The 24,871-nt window shown below is 35.5% G+C and overlaps 2 protein-coding genes and 1 long non-coding RNA gene across 6 annotated transcripts in view; 1 reads left to right on the top strand and 2 right to left on the bottom strand.

Moving 5' to 3' along the window:
- Positions 1-8,641: 8,641 nt before the first annotated feature.
- Positions 8,642-13,729, bottom strand: LOC105146573 (uncharacterized). Of its 2 annotated transcripts, none has more exons than XR_846205.2 (4): positions 13,117-13,729; positions 12,144-12,202; positions 11,491-11,619; positions 8,642-11,208 (listed from the first exon to the last, which is right to left on the bottom strand). It is a non-coding gene; the product is annotated as an uncharacterized LOC105146573 (long non-coding RNA). The 2 variants fall into 2 exon arrangements; XR_846206.2 differs by having other exon boundaries at positions 11,491-11,623; positions 13,117-13,726.
- A 528-nt stretch (positions 13,730-14,257) lies between these two features.
- On the top strand, positions 14,258-17,514 carry ND-51 (NADH dehydrogenase (ubiquinone) 51 kDa subunit). The gene is made up of 6 exons (XM_011056914.2): positions 14,258-14,364; positions 14,542-14,609; positions 15,401-16,069; positions 16,428-16,660; positions 16,726-16,929; positions 17,139-17,514. The coding sequence occupies exons 1-6, from the start codon at positions 14,316-14,318 to the stop codon at positions 17,326-17,328; spliced, it is 1,413 nt and encodes a 470-aa protein (XP_011055216.1). The 5' UTR covers positions 14,258-14,315; the 3' UTR covers positions 17,329-17,514.
- An 830-nt stretch (positions 17,515-18,344) lies between these two features.
- LOC105146578 (pseudouridylate synthase RPUSD2) overlaps positions 18,345-24,871 on the bottom strand; it is a 176,675-nt gene continuing 170,148 nt past the window's right edge. For all 3 annotated transcript variants that reach the window (XM_011056923.2, XM_087407553.1, XM_011056922.2), the window contains one exon: positions 18,345-24,725. In XM_011056923.2, coding sequence (XP_011055225.1) covers positions 23,940-24,725 — 786 coding nt within the window. In that variant the 3' untranslated portion in view covers positions 18,345-23,939. The remainder of the gene's footprint in view (positions 24,726-24,871) is intronic.

Below are 24,871 nucleotides of genomic sequence, written 5' to 3'. Positions count from 1 at the left end.
AAAACTTGTAATTTTAGATTATTTAATGTAATTCACTTATCATAAACAATTGCTATCCATGTTCAATCCTTTAAATCTTATTATTGTCAAAGCAATATTAATGTTAATTAATGAAAGAATATTTAATGGGAAGAATAAATTCCTGTCTTAACATACTATATTTAATTGATTTCATAATTAAATTAAAAAAAAATTATATTGTCGTTAATTTATTGCCGAAATCACTGCTCCAAGGGAATAACAAAAACTCTTAATTAATTTATCGATTAATTTCAGTCCTGCAACGGTCGAGAATCCCCAGATTCAATGAAGCAAAATAGGCATCTCGGATGGATGCGCAAACTGACGAGAAACTAACTTTCCACAAAATCATTACTCTCCATCGATACGAATTACAACGTTTATACATATATCTTATATTTGATGCTTGAGGAACAGCCACGATCAACCAAATATCGTACCTATGAACATGAAACTAACGCAGTATTTGTGTTAACTTTTAATGATTTAACATATTTAATACGAAACTTAATTTAAGAATTTGGTTAATAAATATTTAATATTATACTTCACAGGTGTACCTTTCATCGTAAAAGCCACATAAAATAAGGCGTTGCAAATTTTGTAATAACTTCGCAAAAACATATTAAATTTACTTGTAACATCGTGATATCTAAGACATAAATGTTAATTTCGCGAACAAAAACTGTATACACATACCGTCATTGTCTTCAATTAATTATTATAATACATGCCACATAAATTATAACTTTTAATACGGAATTTTAAATGAAGTATTTCTTGAATTTTTATTAACAATCTTTTGGTAACAAAAAAATTGTAAAACCTCCCAAAACGAATGTTTATTAAATGCAAAGATTTTTGTCTTATTAATTGCATTCGATTACATAAAAAACATTATTTATAATTATTATTACACAAATTATAAATACAATACATAGTATTTCCAATTATATTATACAAATAACACAATAATATACAATTATTATTACATAAATTACAAATACAATACATAACATTTATAAAAATATATAATATTTTACATTGTCTCTAAGAATTGATTTAAAATTAATAATATAATTTTTAAGTTATTATTATTAAAAATATACATATTATTATTAAATTAATAATAAATTTAATATTTAATACAATAATAATAAATATATCGATGTATTTATAATTATTATATAAAAGTTATTATTATTTTGTTTATAATAGAATTTTTTCAATTCTATTTTTCAACTCAAATTATTAACTCCTACCTGACCGAATCCCTACCTACCCGTATTCCAGTTTATATTCCTATTTGCCCATATTTTTTCGTATCCATTTACCTATCTGCTCGTATATTTCAACTTAATAAAATCTTGAATTATAATAAAATTGCGACGCGATATGCGACTTATTAAGGGAACCGATTTGTTGGTTAATCCAACAAAAACTTGAAAGCTATTCGAACGATAAATCTAAGAATAAGAGTTTCAAATATACGCGCACAATTAGAATGTAAATTGTATTTTTCCAGTCTCGTACATATATGAGAAGATAGAGAAAAATATAGAGGAAATCAAACAAATATATAAATAATAATTTTGTACATTACCTTGTACTCCATCAAGTGATCAAAATTGACCACTTACCTTATTCCTTCGTCTTTCTTCAGATCAGATTGGACTTACCTTTCGTCACATCTAACTATAGATTAAAAATTGATAAGACAGAAATCCTCCTTGCTGTCGGATTATTATTACCGCCGACAAACAACATTACGTTCGATTCATGGATAGTACATATATAGTACGCGAGAAGAACATAACGAAAAATTTAAAAACTAATGAAAAATTATTTAAAGAGAATATTGATAATAACCGTAAAAATTGTACAAAACCGAAGATATATTCACAAATTTCATTACTTGCATGAGAATTTTGATCAAATATTTCTGTACGACACGCGTAGTGTAAACCTGGAATTTTATTTAAGTTTAAAGATTTTACTTTTCGTATTATATATATATATTGATGCCGTACTAAACAAAAAACTTTACATATTTCGCGTAAAATTGAAACTTATAATGTTAGTAATATTCTAATGACAAAAAATCGATAAATAATAAACCAATAGAAAATTTGATGACAGTGAAGATATAATGCATGTTTATATGAGCACTTTCAAAACATATCAAGTAAAATATACAAAACAAAATAAATGACATGAAATCCGAAAGAACTAAACATACAATATTATAATTAATTATCGTACTGCTACGAATAATGTACAAAAATAATTATAAGATTATCGATATAGATATGTTTAACTATTTTTCATTTCATATTCAGGTTACTTTTAATATAACATTTGATATAAATTAAATTGTAAAATAAGTTACACGTAGAATCATAATTATGAACAAGAAAGAACTGTTGAATGAAACAAGTGAGTCAAAGTGTTATTCATATTTCTAGCATATTAAAATATATATTCTAGAATATGATAGCATGACGTTATACAAAAGATAAGGAGAAATGAGCCACAATCAAGTATACCATTAAATATATTATAATGGTGATGAATATTCAAACAAACATACTATTATTTATTGTGTGTGGTCTGAAGTTGCATAACATATATTTGAAATAATTAAACCAACCATGAATAAACGACATTAATAAAACTATTGATAGAATAACGGAAATTTAAGAAAGAATAATTTGATCATCAATTTGCTTTTTAAATCTCTTTAAAAGTAATTATCAAAGTCTGAAAAAATAAGAAACGACTCAGGTGAACAAACAAACTAATTATCACTTCCGATTTATAACAATGACCAAAGTGAATATTAATGATATTCGTGATATAAAATTTTAATTCAAATAATTCCTATTTTTTTTCTTGTAAACTATCATTTATTATTCTCACTAATAATTCAACAATTTTAAAAAAATTAACAATCATGAACCAATATTAAAATTATACGGAATCCGGATCTCATGAGTGAAAAGTCAGATTTAATGCAAAGACCTTCATTTTCAACGAAGTGACATCAGGAAAAATAACATGGAAAATCCGAATAAATGTAAAACAAAATTTTATATTGAATTAATAAATTTCTCTCCCACATAATATTTAAATACCTTACAAATGTTTTTCTATAATAGCATGTTTACTCATAAGATATATAAATTATATTAAATCTTTATTTTACAAATATCCACAATTCTGCAATTTGAATTCCGTGATTCTAAGAAAATTCACATAATGCTCCACCTACAGAGTTGCCTTTGAAGCTACAGGGTTCAGCATTCTGCAGAAATTCTTTACTTCGCTTTAATCAATTTTCCTATGGATAAATTTTCTAAATGTCTCGCGATTCACTACAAACTCTTGATGCAGATCCTTCATGACAAGTGCAAAACAGTTCGAATAGCACCATGCAATGTAATTGACAATTCGACGACTACAATCAACGCGGCGCATGCGGGGCCAACAGCGAGATCGTTGCGAATATGGTCGGCTCTCGTATCACGTTTAACGCGCGTCTAACGTCGACGAGGCCTTCATAACCACGATACTTTGCGAACCACAATAGTTTGTGTCACAACAAGTGTGCAAACGCTTGGCTGATAGACGCGACGTGAGGCAATCCACTTTCTGTCGTGCGTTAATCGTGGTTAATTCGACTTATCGGCTTGCTAGACGCTAGTCTTACGAGTCAAGCTCGACAGACCGGTAAACGTGGCGAGAATTGGACACGAATTGCAACGATCGCGTTACTCGGACCGTATCCCATATTTATACAAAGTGTGGAACCCGGAAATTCCGAAGAAACACAGTTTATTGAACGTGCCATGAGAAAGCTGCAACAGAAATGTTAAATAAACACACGATAAATTAAAGAAATTAAATGCAAGGAATAGGACAACCTTTCTCTTCGATTTTCCTGCTACAAAAAATTCTATGCACCACGTACTTCTCTCTTCTCAAAAATTTTCTTAAGGTTGCGAGGATCATTTCTGTCTCGGTTGCTGCATCTCCATGGCACATGCATAAGATGATGTGAATTGAGCGAAGTGACGATTTGCTGAGATCGACGCGACGGATGCGGGACCGACAATGAGATCGTTGCGAATACGGTCGGCTTCTCGTATCACGTAACGTCGACGAGGCCTTCATAACCACGATACTTTGCGAACCACAATAGTTTGTGTCACAACAAGTGTGCAAACGCTTGGCTGATAGACGCGACGTGAGGCAATCCACTTTCTGGGGCGATATTGCCCACATCCCTCGTGCGTTAATCGTGGTTAATTCGGCTTATCGGCTTGCTAGACGCTAGTCTTACGAGTCAAGCTCGACAGACCGGTAAACGTGGCGAGAATTGGACACGAATTGCAACGATCGCGTTACCCGGACTGTATCCCATATTTATACAATGTGTGGAACCCGGAAATTCCGAAGAAACACATAATTTATTGAACGTGCCATGAGAAAGCTGCAACAGAAATGTTAAATAAACACACGATAAATTAAAGAAATTAAATGCAAGGAATAGGACAACCTTTCTCTTCGATTTTCCTGCTACAAAAAATTCTATGCACCACGTACTTCTCTCTTCTCAAAAATTTTCTTAAGGTTGCGAGGATCATTTTTGTGCTGCATCTCCATGGCACATGCATAAGATGATGTGAATTGAGCGAAGTGACGATTTGCTGAGATCGACGCGACGGATGCGGGACCGACAATGAGATCGTTGCGAATACGGTCGGCTTCTCGTATCACGTTTAACGCGCGTCTAACGTCGACGAGGCCTTCATAACCACGATACTTTGCGAACCACAATAGTTTGTGTCACAACAAGTGTGCAAACGCTTGGCTGATAGACGCGACGTGAGGCAATCCACTTTCTGGGGCGATATTGCCCACATCCCTCGTGCGTTAATCGTGGTTAATTCGGCTTATCGGCTTGCTAGACGCTAGTCTTACGAGTCAAGCTCGACAGACCGGTAAACGTGGCGAGAATTGGACACGAATTGCAACGATCACGTTACCCGGACCGTATCCCATATTTATACAAAGTGTGGAACCCGGAAATTCCGAAGAAACACATAGTTTATTGAACGTGCCATGAGAAAGCTGCAACAGAAATGTTAAATAAGCACACGATAAATTAAAGAAATTAAATGCAAGGAATAGGACAACCTTTCTCTTCGATTTTCCTGCTACAAAAAATTCTATGCACCACGTACTTCTCTCTTCTCAAAAATTTTCTTAAGGTTGCGAGGATCATTTCTGTCTCGGTTGCTGCATCTCCATGGCACATGCATAAGATGATGTGAATTGAGCGAAGTGACGATTTGCTGAGATCGACGCGACGGATGCGGGACCGACAATGAGATCGTTGCGAATACGGTCGGCTTCTCGTATCACGTTTAACGCGCGTCTAACGTCGACGAGGCCTTCATAACCACGATACTTTGCGAACCACAATAGTTTGTGTCACAACAAGTGTGCAAACGCTTGGCTGATAGACGCGACGTGAGGCAATCCACTTTCTGGGGCGATATTGCCCACATCCCTCGTGCGTTAATCGTGGTTAATTCGGCTTATCGGCTTGCTAGACGCTAGTCTTACGAGTCAAGCTCGACAGACCGGTAAACGTGGCGAGAATTGGACACGAATTGCAACGATCGCGTTACCCGGACCGTATCCCATATTTATACAAAGTGTGGAACCCGGAAATTCCGAAGAAACACAGTTTATTGAACGTGCCATGAGAAAGCTGCAACAGAAATGTTAAATAAACACACGATAAATTAAAGAAATTAAATGCAAGGAATAGGACAACCTTTCTCTTCGATTTTCCTGCTACAAAAAATTCTATGCACCACGTACTTCTCTCTTCTCAAAAATTTTCTTAAGGTTGCGAGGATCATTTCTGTCTCGGTTGCTGCATCTCCATGGCACATGCATAAGATGATGTGAATTGAGCGAAGTGACGATTTGCTGAGATCGACGCGACGGATGCGGGACCGACAATGAGATCGTTGCGAATACGGTCGGCTTCTCGTATCACGTTTAACGCGCGTCTAACGTCGACGAGGCCTTCATAACCACGATACTTTGCGAACCACAATAGTTTGTGTCACAACAAGTGTGCAAACGCTTGGCTGATAGACGCGACGTGAGGCAATCCACTTTCTGGGGCGATATTGCCCACATCCCTCGTGCGTTAATCGTGGTTAATTCGGCTTATCGGCTTGCTAGACGCTAGTCTTACGAGTCAAGCTCGACAGACCGGTAAACGTGGCGAGAATTGGACACGAATTGCAACGATCGCGTTACCCGGACTGTATCCCATATTTATACAATGTGTGGAACCCGGAAATTCCGAAGAAACACATAATTTATTGAACGTGCCATGAGAAAGCTGCAACAGAAATGTTAAATAAACACACGATAAATTAAAGAAATTAAATGCAAGGAATAGGACAACCTTTCTCTTCGATTTTCCTGCTACAAAAAATTCTATGCACCACGTACTTCTCTCTTCTCAAAAATTTTCTTAAGGTTGCGAGGATCATTTCTGTCTCGGTTGCTGCATCTCCATGGCACATGCATAAGATGATGTGAATTGAGCGAAGTGACGATTTGCTGAGATCGACGCGACGGATGCGGGACCGACAATGAGATCGTTGCGAATACGGTCGGCTTCTCGTATCACGTTTAACGCGCGTCTAACGTCGACGAGGCCTTCATAACCACGATACTTTGCGAACCACAATAGTTTGTGTCACAACAAGTGTGCAAACGCTTGGCTGATAGACGCGACGTGAGGCAATCCACTTTCTGGGGCGATATTGCCCACATCCCTCGTGCGTTAATCGTGGTTAATTCGGCTTATCGGCTTGCTAGACGCTAGTCTTACGAGTCAAGCTCGACAGACCGGTAAACGTGGCGAGAATTGGACACGAATTGCAACGATCGCGTTACCCGGACCGTATCCCATATTTATACAATGTGTGGAACCCGGAAATTCCGAAGAAACACATAATTTATTGAACGTGCCATGAGAAAGCTGCAACAGAAATGTTAAATAAACACACGATAAATTAAAGAAATTAAATGCAAGGAATAGGACAACCTTTCTCTTCGATTTTCCTGCTACAAAAAATTCTATGCATGACGTACTTCTCTCTTCTCAAAAATTTTCTTAAAGTTGCGAGGATCATTTTTGTCTCGGTTGCTGCATCTCCATGGCACATGCAAAAGACGATGTGAAGTGAGCGAATTGGCGATTTGCTGAGATCGACGCGACGGATGCGGGACCGACAATGAGATCGTTGCGAATACGGTCGGCTTCTCGTATCACGTTTAACGCGCGTCTAACGTCGACGAGGCCTTCATAACCACGATACTTTGCGAACCACAATAGTTTGTGTCACAACAAGTGTGCAAACGCTTGGCTGATAGACGCGACGTGAGGCAATCCACTTTCTGGGGCGATATTGCCCACATCCCTCGTGCGTTAATCGTGGTTAATTCGGCTTATCGGCTTGCTAGACGCTAGTCTTACGAGTCAAGCTCGACAGACCGGTAAACGTGGCGAGAATTGGACACGAATTGCAACGATCTTACTACCCAGATCATATCCCGAATTTACATAAATTTCGAGTAAAACCCGGAAATGTTTCTGAAATAATGCACCGTTTGTTCCACATGCCATGAGGAAGCTAACAGAAATGTGAAATGACTCACGAAAAGTTAATGAAAATTTATGAAAGCAATAATTGAGAATACCAAGACAAGACATAGGAAAATCTATACTGAGAGAAATAGTCTGGTTGAATTAAATGATAATTCTGGTGGTAATTAAGCGAATCAGAATTTTGTTGTTAAATTTATTAGAATTTTAATTGAGATAACTAGAATTCTAATTAATATTATTTTAAAAATATGAATTTTAAAATATTTTACCAAAAGTATTGTATCGAACAGAATTCCGGTTATCTCAATTAATATTTAATGAATTAAACCAGAAAATTCTGATTCGCCCATTTTCAACCAGGTTTTGTCAGTGTAACTACAGGTTTTAAGCGAAACGAGTGATGGAAAAGGGAAAAATACAGTTTTTGAAAAAATCCGTGAATTGACGCTTTGATGAATTAGAATTGCTTTTTGTGATTTTAAAATTAAATAAATATTCTTATTCAAAAATTAAAAATTAATTTACATATAGGCTACATTAAATATCATTGTAGCAATTGACATCTAGCTTTTACTTGTAGTCTATATATAACTTAATTTTTTATATTTAATTTTGATTAGTTTGTCGTTTCTCAATTTCTTGAACGCATATTAAATATGACATTAAAACATATTGATTTAAAATTAATGGTATAATAAATTTTTATAGCAATTAATATACCTATTTTTTTATATTTTCATCTTTGTCACATTATATATGCAAACACTGTTATGATTTTGCAAAGTATTTTTTTATGACATGTAACATAATAGTATAACAATTATTTACATTTATATAAAAAAAATCTCTGTATTATCGCGACACCGATCATTCTCCCCGCAGACACGTTATACACATTATTAAAATAAGTTTCCGTTTTCTATTTGATTTTTGGAAGATATTTTCAAACTCGATATAATTAGTTGTAGAAGTTATTTTTAACATTGAATATGTTTTATTTTTTAAAAATTGTTAACGATATAATTCATAATTTTGCAATTTATATTAATTTTACGATACACCTGGAATTCTTACACACACACAATGTTTATGTGAAATGGAAATAATTGTAAAGATACAACGAATAAAAAATTGAATCATTATAGATCTAATACATAATAATTATATTTACAGCGACTAGATAATTTTATGTTTTATCTGTGGAAATCTTTGTACTAATAGCGCTAATAATATTTTTATCATATTGCTATTCCATTATTACTTTAAATTATACACTTGTTCTCTTTTCGTTTTGACATACTAAAGATGATCCAGTTTTGGTCGAAACGTCTCTAATTTATTATCTCTATGTACATATGTACATTTAAATATAATTACCCGGTAAAAAATTTTTGCATGAATATATATAAATATGTATAAACATACGTAAACACGCATAAATATTCATAAACATGTATAATTATATATGAAATATGTCCATACATGTCCATACATTCTTCTTTCATTTGTAAAATTACTTTTTAGTGTAAAAATAATAATAGTAATGTAAAAACATAAAAAATAATTAAAAGGATAATTTTTGCATTGTTTGTTTTAGAATAAAACAAGTTTGGAGAAATGTAAAAAAATTGCTTATATATAATTATGCATAATTTTATATATAATTATACATAAGTAATTCTTTTACATTTCTTCAAACTTGATGTTTTTTAAAACAAATAGTGTGAAAATTACCTTTTTAATTATTTTTAATGTTTTTATATTATTATTATTATTCTTATTACACTAAAAACTAATTTTACAAAAAAAGGATTTACAAACATTTGTATGGATATATATATTATATATGTTTATGAATATTTATACATATTTATATATATTTATACATATTCATGCATGACAAATTTTTAACCGGATACTGCGTAAAAAAACTTTGCATTGTGACTTATAAACTTCTTATCAATTGCATTTATATCATTGTTATGTCACTTATATTTAGTAATGTGTATTACATGAAAATATCTTTTTTATAGAAAATTTTTAATAGAAAAAAATGTTAATATAATTTAAAAAATTCTTGTGTGTTCCGCAACGAGTAACTTATGGGATTTTGTGTCACTTATTTTGCTTTATTTGTTGTAAATTTAGTTCAATCAACCAAATGAATAAGCTACAATCTATTATGTTAAAATTGATGCTGTGTGTTCAAAAATTAATTATTTATAGTCATATGTAGTATTGCATTTTATATACTTATATAAGATAAAATTAATTAGTTGTTGTAATAACATTATTGTATTTTTCTCTTGTAAAGAAGAACAATATTTCCATTTATACGAATTGAAAAAAATATTTTTTTGAATGTACATATTTTTTATTTGCATCAATTTATAGCATATTTAATCTTGGATAAATATTTAGAAATAGGATTAAGGAAAATAAATACATAACACTTGTTTAAATACAGGTTGTATCAAAATATTCTTTATTTTTATGTTACATATATTGAATATGTGAATATATTGATCCTATATTAATATCCTATAATTTAAAAATAAAAAATCTATGAAAAACTTTGCATTTTAAAATATATATTTTTTTATATAAAACTTTATTTTTTCTTTACTTCTTCATTATTTATTTCATCAATTTTAATTTAAAAACCAATTATTTCAATAATTTTTTTTTATATTCATCAAACTTATTTTTATTAAAATGCAGTTTTGTATATAAATATTTTTTCTGATTTATATTATTAATAAAGAAAGGATTTTTGTTAGATATTCTTTTGAATTAAAAAATTTAATTATTTCTAATATATGGGAATCAAATAATAATTCAATAAAATTAAACAGATTTATGTTCTTATTTAATTTATTAATATTATATAGTTTTATTAATATTATATAATTTATAGCTAACTCATCATTGAATTCTATTTCATTCTCTTTTTTCATATGTAAATATCTGGGAAAAAATATTATACATATTATAGACATATTTTATAATAATTATATATAATTATATAGAAAATATGTCAATTTTTAATATAATTATATGTAATTTTATATTATTTATAAAACATTTTTTTCCAGTTATAAACATAATAACTTCAAGCATAATAGCAAATCAAAATGCTGATCAAATTGACAAATAATGATAAACAAATCCAAGATTAAATATGTATCATAATCGATTGTAGTTAATTTTAAATGGATCTATAAAGCTTTGTATTCATTTCTAATATAATAATAGATCTGTACATTTTATTTACACAGATTCGTTACCTGATAAAATTTTTGTCACTCACCGACTGATGCCCTCTCAATACAGAACCGTGCAAAGTCTCCATTATATTTTATTGCACCTTCACTAACTAGCTAATGGCTTGATCGCGGCCGAGGTGGCTGCGTGTACCAACAAAAGAAGAAAGACTAATTGATGCACAGTAGTGGAGTTATCAGCTATGTGGTTACATTATTCTGTAACATACAAATACAAGATACAAGTTAAAATAGCGTTCAAAATAATCAATAATTAAAAAATTAATTTTTATTGAATTTTTCAATCATTTTTCAATTATACATCCATTAAAATAATTATACATTTTCTCAAAATTGTCTTTATGAATAAATTTCCATAATGTTTTAATTCTTTTCCATTAATTCTTTTTTTTTAATTACTATTTTTAATTATTGAAATAAAACAACTTAATGGGAAGAAATGACTAATTTTTTATGTAAGTAAGCAATAAGCTTGCTTACCGCAAAGTTGATCCATTGCTTTTCCTGAGCCTCCTCCTCCTCCTCTTCCTCCTTCTTCTTCTCTTCACAAAATTGTCAAGTCTGTTTTTCACCTCTCTTCTCTTTTCATTGTTTAGTTTGTGACAGCATCTATCTAGTTTTGAAACAAATAGTTTATTAAAATATTAAAATTAAGTGTAATTGCAAATAATTGCTAAGGATGCGCCCTGTTTTGCGCTTACAGTGCTTGCTTAAATATCATTTATTCTTATTTGATAATTGATAAATAAGGATGAATTAATGTTTACATCATGTGAGCGTGAAAGCAGATGCACCCTAAATATTATGCGACCCTGTCATATTTTGTTCGTATAGTTGATATTAATTAGACGTGATGCGTAGTTCACTACAGCAAAAAAATAAGAACGCAGGAAATTTGTCATGTTCGATACTCGCGATACTTTACAAATAAAATTTAAACATTGGCATGCGTCTAAGATGGCGAAAGATTTCTGCACAATTGACTTTATACGCAACATGTTATTCGTATGCACGAGTATTGTGAAATACATGCTCGAACGAATTATCCGCATACTAATGCCAAAATTGTATTACACAAAAAATTATCAGATATTTTAATAATTAGATATAAAATTAATATAAATTTTATTTACCAATTCAATAAGTCGCAACAGCACTCATTTGGAATCAACTATCTCGTATTCGTCGCATTCTGCAAATAAAACATTAATGCAATTAATATGTCGAAGTGATTTCGTCTCTCGCGTTATCAATTTCACACACTAAGAGCGATACGGCGGTAATGCGCGTCTTTTTCTTAGTGAATATTGAATGCGCAAACTAAATGTTGCAATAAATATAGGTTTAATATAATTTCAATTGTCATTTGTTTGATGCCAATCTTGTCTCTTAATTATATTTGCGCCTCATTTACAGAATCGAAATGTGTAAATGAATCGTAGTTGTAATTAAGATTAAGGTGAGACAGTTTTGTTTTTGCACGGTTAACTTCGCGTGCCAAAGGTGACGCGAACGACGCGGCACTTCTCGCTCTCGGCGCGTTCATGAATTTTCCGTATTTCCAAATATATCTGATGCTCGAAATGCGGAAATAACAATCATAAAGGGTAAGCGTATATTATATTCTCTTGTTTTATAATTATTATTTGCGTATTGATATTCGAAAATCTCATTGTCAATTATTTAAGCGATATACTTTTGGCGAACAAGTTTTATGAAATACGCGTTCGAACGGATTATTAATATGCGATTATTATAGTTACGCAGTAGAAATTAAATATCGCATACGAAAATATATGTTCAAGTTATATATTCAAGTATTATAGAGGTTTCAATTACCATATTTGATCGCGTTTTGTCCGAGAGCCAGTTCGTTCCGCCGTGTCATCTTCTATTCGCCGCATTTCGCGAATGAAATGTGAATGCGATCGAAATGGGGAAGCGGCGTCGTTTTCCGTGTGCGGTTAACTTCACGCGAGACGCGATGACACGACACGACACGACGCCGACATACTTTCAACCGAGTAATCAATGTTATACTAGACTCTGCAATACGCGATATTTACACTGTTACGACAAATAAAGGCAAAGTTAATTATTGATTACCTTAGTAAAGAAATCCAACGATGAACGACCCTTTCGTGTCCTTTCTTGTCGTTTTATATTCAGCAGAGATTAGAAGAGTGGAGAAAAAGTCACAATTGATTCGAAGACAAGGCTGCGAACTTTTCCAACGTCGTTTTATATTTAACAGAGATTAGAATCTGGAGAAAAGTCAATCGATTCGAAGACAGGGCTGCGAACAGTGCGAATTTTTTCAACGTTAAAATGACAGGACGTACCCCTGTCCCCTGCCCGAATCGGAAAGCGTGAAGTCGCGAATTACGCGCTATTTATATGAGCCGTCAAACGGCGAACCCCACCACTCGCATGTCAGCCAATGAGCGCGATGCTTATTGAATCACGCTAGCTTCCAAATATGGTATATAAATGCTACGTGCAAAAAATCTCAGTCTTTTTCGGAATTTGGAGCCGCACGTTTTATAAAGGTAGAGAAGCTTATACCTATTCGATAAGCGCTTTTACGATGTTAGCATGTATTTAGTACGTAATTCATGTTACGTGTACTGTAGAATTTCAAACATAAAAGTGTTTTGAATACGGACTAGAAATTATATTTTTTCCAAAAATTAAAAACCAATTAGAATAAATAAATAAAGGCTATCGAAAAAATTATATGAAAGAAAAGTCGCACTTATAAAATAATAAGCAATTATAAATTGAATCATTTAAACACTGCGCAAGTATAGAAATATATTTATTACGTAAAGTTTTATAATAAAATTTTAAATTAAAATATTAATATAGCAATGCTACTCCACTGAGTTTTATTTTATTGTTATTAACTATATTATGATAATAATCATTACGCTCTCTTGTGTATAAAATAAAAACGACATTAAGTTTTTTGTATAATATTTATGGCATTGGAAAATGAATTTAACGAAATTATATTGACGGCAGAGAGAAACCTGAGAGAGGACATATTGTTATGTAGTTAACATCCACTTCTTTAGAGGACGATAATATGCAGCAGCATTTTGCAGTTACAGATTTTGGGTCATCATGTCTTCTCTCAGGTTTCTCTCTGATTGCAGATATCGACGAGATACGAGTTAGATTTGGTCACCGACATCTCGTCGATGATTTGACTTTGATAATCGATACTGCGACTTTATCGATTGAGGAGGCTGAGAATTTCTCAGTCGCGCCACTGAGGGGATCCGAGATCCGAGTTCCGCAAAATGGCGGGTGCCATAGTGCGTTGTTTTCAGATTCCGAGGAGACAATTGGGTGAGTTTTAAGTATTCACCTTATTATTGCGGTTACGCGAACTTTCTTGAATCGCGAATGAACCATCCGCGACGAAACGGCAAAGCGAACATTATCCCACATGTCTTCGAAAAGTTTCCCCTCGCTGCAATAAGTCTACGAGGTTATGTAATTAAATAATTTGCACTATATTTAAAGGTCTCCTCGGATCAAGTTTGAACAGTCAGCAACAGAGAACACTCGCCGATGCCGCCCCGGAAGGAAAGGTGAGGGTGTTTCTTAAGATGTTAAGAAACAATCTCAACATCTGTTCATATCTTAATACCCCTCCCTCTCCTTTATCTCAAAGCTTTGACATGTCATCTGTTTCAAGTACAGTTAAAATGAACAAGACTATAAGGGCTGTGTTGAGTAAAAAGAAAGCAACTTAATAACTGTTATAAAAGTCTTATTAGAATTGGACTATACATTTAAATCTAGTAAAGAAATAAAAGCAAGAATTATATTAAAGAATCTTATAATAGTTATAATCAGAATTGTGCTGTATATTTCAAGATTATGTTTCTGTGAAATTTTTACGTAAGTTTATAAATCTTTTTCATATAGACAATACAAACAATGTAAAACATGTAAATTATTATAAATTGGATGACGCAATATAGAAAGGAATAATTAAGTCTTATGATTATTAATATATCTGACTTCAATATTTTTTGATAAATAAAAGTATATAAGTGAGACAGAAACTCTAGTGTACAATTAGTGTACACTAGAGTGTACACAATTATTAATTTACAATTTAGTCTTACAACACAGAGTCTTACAATTTAGTGTAATACCAAAGAATAGACTTAGATAATCCATAGAGTGTTTACATAGATGATACATAGAACAGTTTACGTAGTTTACATTATATACATATAAATGTACATTATATTTTGTGCATAAACGCACAATTTTGATTGTAGCTTTTTCTGCTGAACACAGTCATTAACACCAAGTTCTGTATTGTTAGTATCTTTCTTTCTTTCTTTTTTTTTTTTTTTTTTTTTTTTAGAAACGAGGAGGTCCCCTGGCTGATGAGGACCGTATCTTTACGAATCTGTATGGCAGACATGACTGGCGGTTGAAGGGTGCCATGAGTCGTGGCGATTGGTATAAAACTAAGGAAATAATAGACAAGGGCGCTGATTGGATCATCAATGAGATTAAAATTTCTGGTTTGAGAGGCCGTGGTGGAGCCGGCTTTCCCTCTGGGATGAAATGGTCCTTTATGAACAAACCATCTGATGGTCGGCCAAAGTACCTAGTGATCAATGGCGACGAGGGCGAGCCAGGGACGTGCAAGGATCGTGAGATCCTGCGCCATGATCCACACAAACTTGTAGAGGGTTGTCTAATCGCTGGTCGCGCTATGGGAGCCTGCGCCGCTTACATCTACATACGCGGTGAATTTTACAATGAGGCGTCCAACATGCAAGTTGCTATAGCAGAGGCTTATCAGGCCGGTTTAATCGGAAAGAATGCCTGCAACTCCGGCTATGATTTCGACATTTTCGTGCAACGAGGAGCGGGTGCATATATATGCGGTGAGGAGACCGCTCTTATAGAATCTATTGAGGGGAAACAGGGAAAACCGAGACTAAAACCGCCATTCCCAGCTGACGTCGGTGTGTTCGGATGTCCCACAACCGTCACCAACGTTGAAACCGTAGCAGTGGCGCCTGTAGGTGTTGCTGATATATTTTTTCTTCTATATTTTATTTTATAAGATTAAAAAGATCAAAATATAGAAACAAATAAAAAATGTAAAATTAATAAAATGTATATTTAATTAATTTTATTAAATATGTGTACATTTTATTAATTTATATAAATTCGCATAGAAATTATTTAAAAAGCATTAAAGATTCAGCTTCGACTGATGTAAGCTTCTAGTTTATCGATTGTATTCTCACATGTCTAAAATAAGCTTCTAATTGATTAATTTAACATTTTTTATTCGTTTATTTTAGTCTTTATATTTGTTAATTTAATATAAGACCATTTTTTGTATTTATTTCTTATTGAAAATATTTATACAGACGATCTGTCGCCGAGGTGGAGCGTGGTTTGCCTCATTTGGACGTCCACGCAATCATGGAACCAAGCTCTATAACATCTCTGGCCATGTGAACAATCCATGTACCGTCGAAGAAGAAATGTCCATTCCTCTAAAAGAACTGATCGAGAGGCACGCGGGAGGTGTAATTGGAGGATGGGATAATTTGTTAGGTGTTATTCCTGGTGGTTCTTCAACTCCCGTCATTCCTAAAAGGTAAATAAAGAGATTGTCGTTCAACAATTCGATTTCGTTCCAAAAGTCATGGTCAAAAATTTTAGCGTATGTGACACCGTTTTGCTGGACTTTGATGATCTCATCAGAGTACAGAGCTCGTTCGGCACAGCCGCAGTAATCGTGATGAATAAACAGACGGACATAATCAAGGCCATCACTCGTTTGATAAGTTTCTACAAACACGAATCCTGCGGTCAGTGCACGCCTTGTCGCGAGGGTATCAGTTGGATGTATAAAATACTAAAAAGGTAAGAATTAATTTATCTTGTATGTGTAAAAAATTATTATCCGGTGATACTTTTGAGACTTTCATGGATATTTTTTACATAGAAGCTATGTATTTCATGGATTATCTTCGTGTATATATTCATTCTTGGAATGCCAATGTTTGATAAATTGCAATGTTCATGAAATGTTTCTATATTATTATTTGGTTTCATACTAATTTTTTTCGCAGATTTGTAGAAGGTAACGCTGAGGTACACGAGATAGACATGCTGTGGGAGCTTACGAAACAAATAGAACTGCACACGATATGCGCTTTAGCGGACGGCGCTGCGTGGCCTGTACAGGGTCTGATCAGGCATTTTAGGCCGGAAATCGAAGCGCGTATGAACGAACAGAAAAGAGCGACATCGAAAAGTTAAAACTGGTTAGAAAGAATATAACGGGACGAGATATATAGAACAATCCCTGAAAATTTTATATTTATTTTCAGTGTATATAAATGAATATAACGTGATAGTCACAATTCCTCTGTAATAATGTTTCTTCGAACTTGGGTTGACATCCATCCTGGAAGTTCGAATAATAAAGGAAATGTAAGAGAAAAACTTTATTATTAACGTGCAGATTTTAAGTGTTCCTTAAAAAGATCGCGCGTTAAATGAAATTAAATCGAAATTCTCGTAATGTTTAACATTTCTGAAGAAAAGTAAAACTAGCGAGGCAAAGTACTTTGAAGCGAAAGTTCGTCTAGTGACGGCCATTCACTGCTGGAAATTAGAAGGCATAATTATATGTGGAATAAAATTATATGTGGAAAAAAAATCGATAAAATTAAAATTGATTTAATATGGTAAGCTTCTATTATATTAAAGAATTTATAAGTTTTACATGTGTGTATATACGTGGATCGCAAGCGATCCCATCTTATCTTTTCAAAAATAACACTCTGGAAGAGACGGCCACATGAAAATATGCAACAAGCCATTGTGAGATTTTCAGCAAAGTAAACGACATCGGAGAGAAAGGATCGTGTACGCGAAAAAATATAAGAAAATTCGATTTATGTCCTCGAATATTGACCGAGTTTGCTTAGAGCCATGTAAGACTAACATTTACCTCTCACGTTTTCTTATGCAAATAGTACGCTCTCAGTTACGCGGTTTTCGTAGAAATTACGTTACATCTCACATTGCGGGCTCTCGAAGAGCTCGTGAATTATAGTAACGGTAACGACATCAACGATGTATTACGCGAAATAAATGATACGGTTATTGAATGGAATATTTTTGCCGAACGTCACGGCGTTCGGAATGAAACGAATGTCGAACCTCTCGTTCATGAATCATGCATACGATTCAAATAACGCCGTGCTACTTGCGAGCTCAAAGTGAAACATAAGACTGGGTACATCCGAAGACGAGAACATTCGCCGCAGTTTTATCGAACGATACTTTGCATTTATTCGTTCATCATACAAGAGAATTCGCTAGCACTAAATGTTCCGCCGGCTACAGTACGGATAATAATGTGACTTTAGATATACGGTACAATGTGCGTATACAATACATATATACAAAAGCACGTTCGCTCGTTCCGCAGACCGGTTGCGTCTGCTCTCCCTGTCTCTCGTTCTCTCGCACTCTCTTTCGTTCTCTCCCGCTCTCTCGTTCCCTTCTCTCTCTTAGCGCCACTAAAGTCGGAACTGTCTTTTTCGCGGTTTCTCGAATTATCGTTAGTTACTTAAATAATAGATTTAAGCTAGTCGTTACATTCTCGGGATAGTTCGCCGTAAGAGGCAAGCTGTCCCGGTTGTGTTAGTAAGCGCACACACTGTCTTTTATAATAGGTCCGTTGTGTTACCTCCATTCTCTTATTTTCATCTTCTGTGTACATATATTTATATTATATTATCTATATTTCAAATCCATATTTCATTCCGTTGCGCATCCAATATTACATTCCTCTTTATTCTCGCTTTTCCTTTATTCTTTTCTCGCGGGCAGTGATGGCAGGATCGATTCATCCCAAGTGCTCGCTCCAGATTGAAAAAATATCTAGGCACCATACTAACGACGCACATTTTTCTCGAACATTTTTAGGCACTAACATATCGCATAGTATTATATAGTATTCAGCGTTAAGCCTTAAGTACTTTGAAAAAGCCTAATTCTTTCAGTAATCGTATCTTGATCCCATCGAATGTCCAGGTTTTTTAAAAAGGATCTATCAAGTTAATAGCTCGCCAACTCTAAAAGCAGTCGTTCCTAAGGCTCTCACGCTCTCGTTTCTAAACTAAAATGGGAAGCTATTCTAAAGATATACTTAGCAAACACACAATTTCCGACCGTACTAAATGTAAATTAACAGCGTATACGTCGCGGCAGTACGAACTTAATTTAATTAAAATATCGTTGATACTACGGCATATCGTAGCATAATAATCGTAGGTCGTAGCACTTGTGTCGTCGGAAATCATCCCCTCGGCAAACATCCAGACACGGTCGCACGTGAATTGGCCCCGTTAGAAAAAGACATGTATGTTGGATTATGACGTTAAGAGTCAAAAAGTCGCTAATTTCATCGGAAGGCATAGTAATCTGATGCATCCGCCGCGTCTGTAACTTCGCCCAATCGTTTCTGGATCACTTCCCATCACTGCTCACGACGACTTAACGGTCTCTCAATGCTAAAATACAGGCTTTGCAGCCCGCGTCACGCGAAGCGTGTTTTTGTTACTCGGCCGTCGCTGTCCGCCGCTCTTGTGTACACATTTGTGCCGCGTGTTATCGCGCCGAATGACGCAAAACAGGCTCCGTATGCGTGTATGAGGACTTCTTCGATATCGCAGAACAAGCGCGTGGGCAGCACGAAATCGTTTGGAAATAAAAACTTCACGAAATAGCAGCAACAACAATGATAGTTGCCATCCATTTTTACGTGAGTGACACTAAGTCGAAAGTCATGTGAATATTTTTTATTCAGATAATTACTACTTGATCATTCTGGGGTGACAAAGTTATCTCAAAGTTAACAATACAAGTTTATAATTTTACTTTTAATGTGAATTAACAAGACTCACATGTCCGTTTCTACCTGCAGTATAATTTTAATCTTGGTTTAATTAACTCTTCATCTTTTTTTAATTCTTGGAATTCAAAAAAGGATGAAGAATAAGTCGAGATTAAAGTTGATCTACGTTGGTAGAAATGGATATCAGTAAAGTATCTCGAGCTTGTGTAGATTCTAGGTAAAAAATTCAGTTGAACATCACTTGTTAGAACGAAAAGGAACGCGCAGTCAACTAAGTTATGACATTACAAATGAAATTATCTGAGTTTTGATGTAAATGGAAACTAATTTCTGCGATAACGAATGGAATAACGGCGGACAGGGGCAGCCTGCAACTTGGAAGCGATGGAAGTTGAAAACTCACACGCTTCGCGTGCCTTTCGCAGCCTCTCGAAGACGCACGGAGACGAGAGAACGCGACGACTCGTAATAAAATAAAATTGTAGCACGTTTTGCTCTCGCATTTTTCACTCTCGCTCCTCGGATTGTACTTGTTGCGAAACACCTTGCACACAGAAAAATACTTACTGTACAAGCTAGTAATAATTATTTGTATTTCAAGTATTTCAAGTATTTCAAATATTCATATATCCGTAAATCTATCATAGTTCATCACAAGCATCAAATTTATTCAAAATATATTCTGAGTTCTATTAAGTTTAATATTAATCAAGATTATTAAATTAAAACAAATTCGATTTGCTTATTGTACAAAGAGATCACTTCTTTGATCAATTTTATAATATTCTTCAAAAGAAGATAAATTTTTGTTTCAAGTACATGATAATGAGTTTTTCTGAATTTATAAATATACTTTAAGATTATTATCAAGAAAGTATTCTTTGTTAAAGATATAACCGTTGCTTCAAAAGAAGAAAATTGCGTGTATAATCACTTTCTTAACAACAGAGTGATATTTTTCTGTGTGTGTTCTCCCCTTCGACCCGACCGCGCGGTAGGGTCACACTCATCTCGAGATATCCCGTCGACCTCGAGAAAAGGTACGTTATGCACGATATGATTGAAAGCTCGCTGGTCGCACGCTCTTTGGCATGATCATTGGCTGTCTTCCGGCAAGATCACGCTTATTGTTGGAGAAACCTACCGCTGGACTCACGCCACCGCGCATGGGTTCCCCACCTTAAATATCTGCCATAAAAATAGACGCACCTCTATCGCAGTTTCCGTACGTCAGCCCCCTACCTATGCCACTTTGGAGGATACGATTCTAACTCTTTCTATTCCTCCTCTTTCTCCCCGTTCTGAATTCAAGGAGTCTATTCTCGAAACCGTGCGAAAGCGTTTCGCGTACGTGTCAATGGAAATCGGACCACTTCAATAAGAACGTGGTCTCATCGTCGTAGGAAATAATGCCGATTACCATACGTGGTGTCCACAGTTTCGAGAATCGCACTCGATATCCTACGGAGAACTTGGCGAACTTGGCGAACTTGGCGCGTTAGGAGACTGACGAGTAATTTCCCGTTTCTACCAATGCAGATTAACTTTAATCTCGGTGCAACTTATTCTTCATTTTTTTTTCTAATTCTTAAAACTAGAAAAAGTTGAAGAGAGAGTTGAATCAAAATTAAAATTGAACTACAATAATAGAAACGAACATAATAGAGACAGGGCCGGCGAAGTAAATTTTTCACATGTGTGAATAGTCAACGGGCGAGAGAATCTGATTAGAGCTAAATTTAAATATTGTAATAATAAATTTATATATATACACACACACATATCTATTCCCACATCAAATGTAGCCTTTTGCCATATTTGATTGGTCGCCCAAAGGAAGGAAGATTCCGCCATGAGTCAATGGAGCATTGTTTATTAAAATATCACCAATAAAAATCCAATAAATTACTCGTTCCAAATTTATGTTACATGTAGCTCGACATGTGTGGAAATTCAATACGTGCCAAATTCACATGTGTAGAGTATTCACACACGTGAATTTGGTCGTCGGCCCTGAACAAAGATACCACATCGGAGAGTTTGCTATTAGCATTAATACCGATGTATAAATATTTTTCTCTTTCCCTCTCGTTTGACATTTATCTTATCTTTCACAATAAGTATATTAGCGATACATAACCATTATACGATAATACAGAAATCGCAGGGCTTCGTTGAAATTGTTCCAAAGCCGGAGCCGTCGAGGATAAATTTATCTCCCAGTTATAGCTGACTTCTGTCAAGCCAAAGTACTGAGGTGGATTTGATGCCAAAAGCAACACTGCTACCGAATATAATCGATATCGCCTGTTCACTTCCGTCCGTTCGAAGTCAAATTCGAAGTCACGACGGTGATTTACCGAGAACGTCTCCCGAGAACGCTGATCGAGTGCGAAACGTCACATACTACCGCTACTTCGCACGCCGTCGTTTATTCTTAGATGATAAGACATTGCTTCTGCAAAGTTCTGGAATTTTGAGAAATGGATCAAGCGGTATCTCTCGTGAATCAAAATGTTCCGTAAGATTGGAGAGTAACAGTCGTGCGCGAGCCGAACGACTTCTCGCGATCATAGAAAATAGACGAGAGACACGTGGCTTTCCACGTTTCTGTGTACGTCATAAATCAAGATGAATGATACGATCCATCGGAATACCATGCCACCTCTGACAGATGCATCAATCTTTTCTAACATGTTAGGGGTACCTCGCTCCAGTGGCAGTGACTTTTTGACCGTTGCTGCTCATGAAAGCAGCCAAGACCATCGCATTTTCCACAACATACATTTGTCTCAGTCTGCTAGAGCGTTCGCGCAAATGATTTTTGTATACAATTTCTGCGCGTAAAATATCATTTGTTTTATTAAATTACAATTGAACGAAATTATTCAATTAATCGTATCTTTCCATATCACAATATAAAATGAAAATAGAATTATCTTTCATCTTTGTCGCTTCGATGTGCGGCTGCATCTTTATTGTTTTTAAACATTTTGATGACAATGTTTTTAAACATTTGACGACAAATATTTTGATCGAGAAATATCGCGGTAATACAATCACAAATCGTTTTTGTTTGTCACAATATATCTTTCCGATAGCAAAAAAATCAATATTCATCGTTGATTCGGAAGTTACAACGAAGTCCTGCGACTTATAAGATCCACATCGATCAACCGACTATGCAAGAACATTCTTACGGCTGTTACGCGGAGAGAAACGATCGTAGGAACAATCACATTGCACCTTATTACGACATCTCGGCGTAATTTTACTGCGTAATTGTACAAGGCGCTCCAGGTTTGCTCGGAGGAAACATGATTGAGAAACCCAGAAAATTGCTGCGGCGAGACAAAAATAATAATAATGATAATCTGATTTATTAACTGGCTCCCGAAATCGGGACAGCTTTGCGGTAATAGGATCGGTAACAACGGTTGTCTTTTGTCGCTATGATTAATCCGCATAATAGCGTGGCGTCTCGAATCGTTCCCCGCATAAAATCCGCATGAGGGATTTGTGTGAGACTTTGCCAGAAATATATAACGAGAACGCACGCGACGGGTAAACTTGTCGCGAGAAAACGAGCGTGAATTTCTGCGCGTAAACGATGATCCGTCGGAATCGCTTCATGATAACGCCAAGTTGTCGCTTACGACAACGCATCGACGACGAGTTTGCAGAAATGTACATATCGAGCGACGTGAGATTGTTCCAGCAATCTCCATTTCTCTCGGACTGCAGCATCCCGGAAAGTCCGACGACCAAGTTGTAGGGGGATGGCACGTCTGTTTGTCTACTGTGTGTATATGTCTGCATGTATGCGTATTCGTCTACATGTACTTGTTTGCGTACGATGGTCAAAATCGCTCATTGGCGGATGGAAGGCACGGGGTAAGGATATCAAAAAAGGGGATTGAGACTCGATGACGGCAACGACAACGACGACGACTACTCGCCAAGGAATCCGCGCGGATCGTCTTCGATCACGTTGTCTGAACTATCGATCGTCGCCGGTCCAATCGCTCGCTGCCCACGCGGGTAGCGGCGTTTCGTACTCCCATCCCGGGCCGCAGTAACGCCACGCGTGCAGATACATCACCAGATCTGACGGCTTCGGGTCCCTATACTTGACTTTGCACTCGTAACAGTGCGGGTCAACGGTGACCTTGTCGTTGGCGAAAGTGGAATCTGGCGGTTCCGAGCCTGTCTGCGTTCCCACGGTGACCTTGAGGGATTCCTGTTGTGGCTGCTGTTGCTGTTGCTGCGGCTGTTGCTGCTGTTCGTCCTCGACCAACCCCGGGGTGGATGACGGCGAGGAACCGTTGTCCTTGTCATTGCCGGAGCCCAGCATGCGTTCTTCCAATTCCAGTTTCGGCTTGAACAGACTCATATCAGAATCGCCGTCCATACCGAGCCAATTTTCGGCATTATGAATGCTGATGAGATCCCGGACGAGCTCCTCGTCGGTCTTGCCAATATTACCGCCCTTTCCCTTGTGCGGGCCGAAGACCACGTGATTGTAGAGAGGATCGTTCACCACGGGATAACCGAGGTATTGCAGGTGGACGCGGATCTGATGCATGCGTCCAGTCTGTGGCTTGCACAGCACCACCGATGATTTGCCATTGTAGCTGAGACGCTTGAAGCGGGTGACGCAATCTTTGCCTTTCTCGGAGACCTTGCAGACGCCGATCTTGTAGGAAACGACTTCGATTGGCTCCGAACAAATCACCTCCTCCTCGGGGAACTCACCCTCCACTCGGCACACGTACTGTTTGTGGACCTGGAATGTGATACGATATATATAACGTATGAAACGATTACGATCGTCGTATTCGTACGCCAATGTAAGCGTCTCCGTCATTTAACGACAGACGAGCGACGCCAGCTGCACGTCTATATGTTTTTTTCTCGCATACCCGCGAGACG

This window comes from Acromyrmex echinatior, chromosome 1 (genome assembly GCF_024713525.1).
Source record: "Acromyrmex echinatior isolate Ae372 chromosome 1, ASM2471352v2, whole genome shotgun sequence".
Lineage (NCBI taxonomy): Eukaryota > Metazoa > Arthropoda > Insecta > Hymenoptera > Formicidae > Acromyrmex > Acromyrmex echinatior.
The sequence above is the reverse complement of the archived record's forward strand: the minus strand, read 5'-3'. Positions and strand labels throughout refer to the sequence as shown.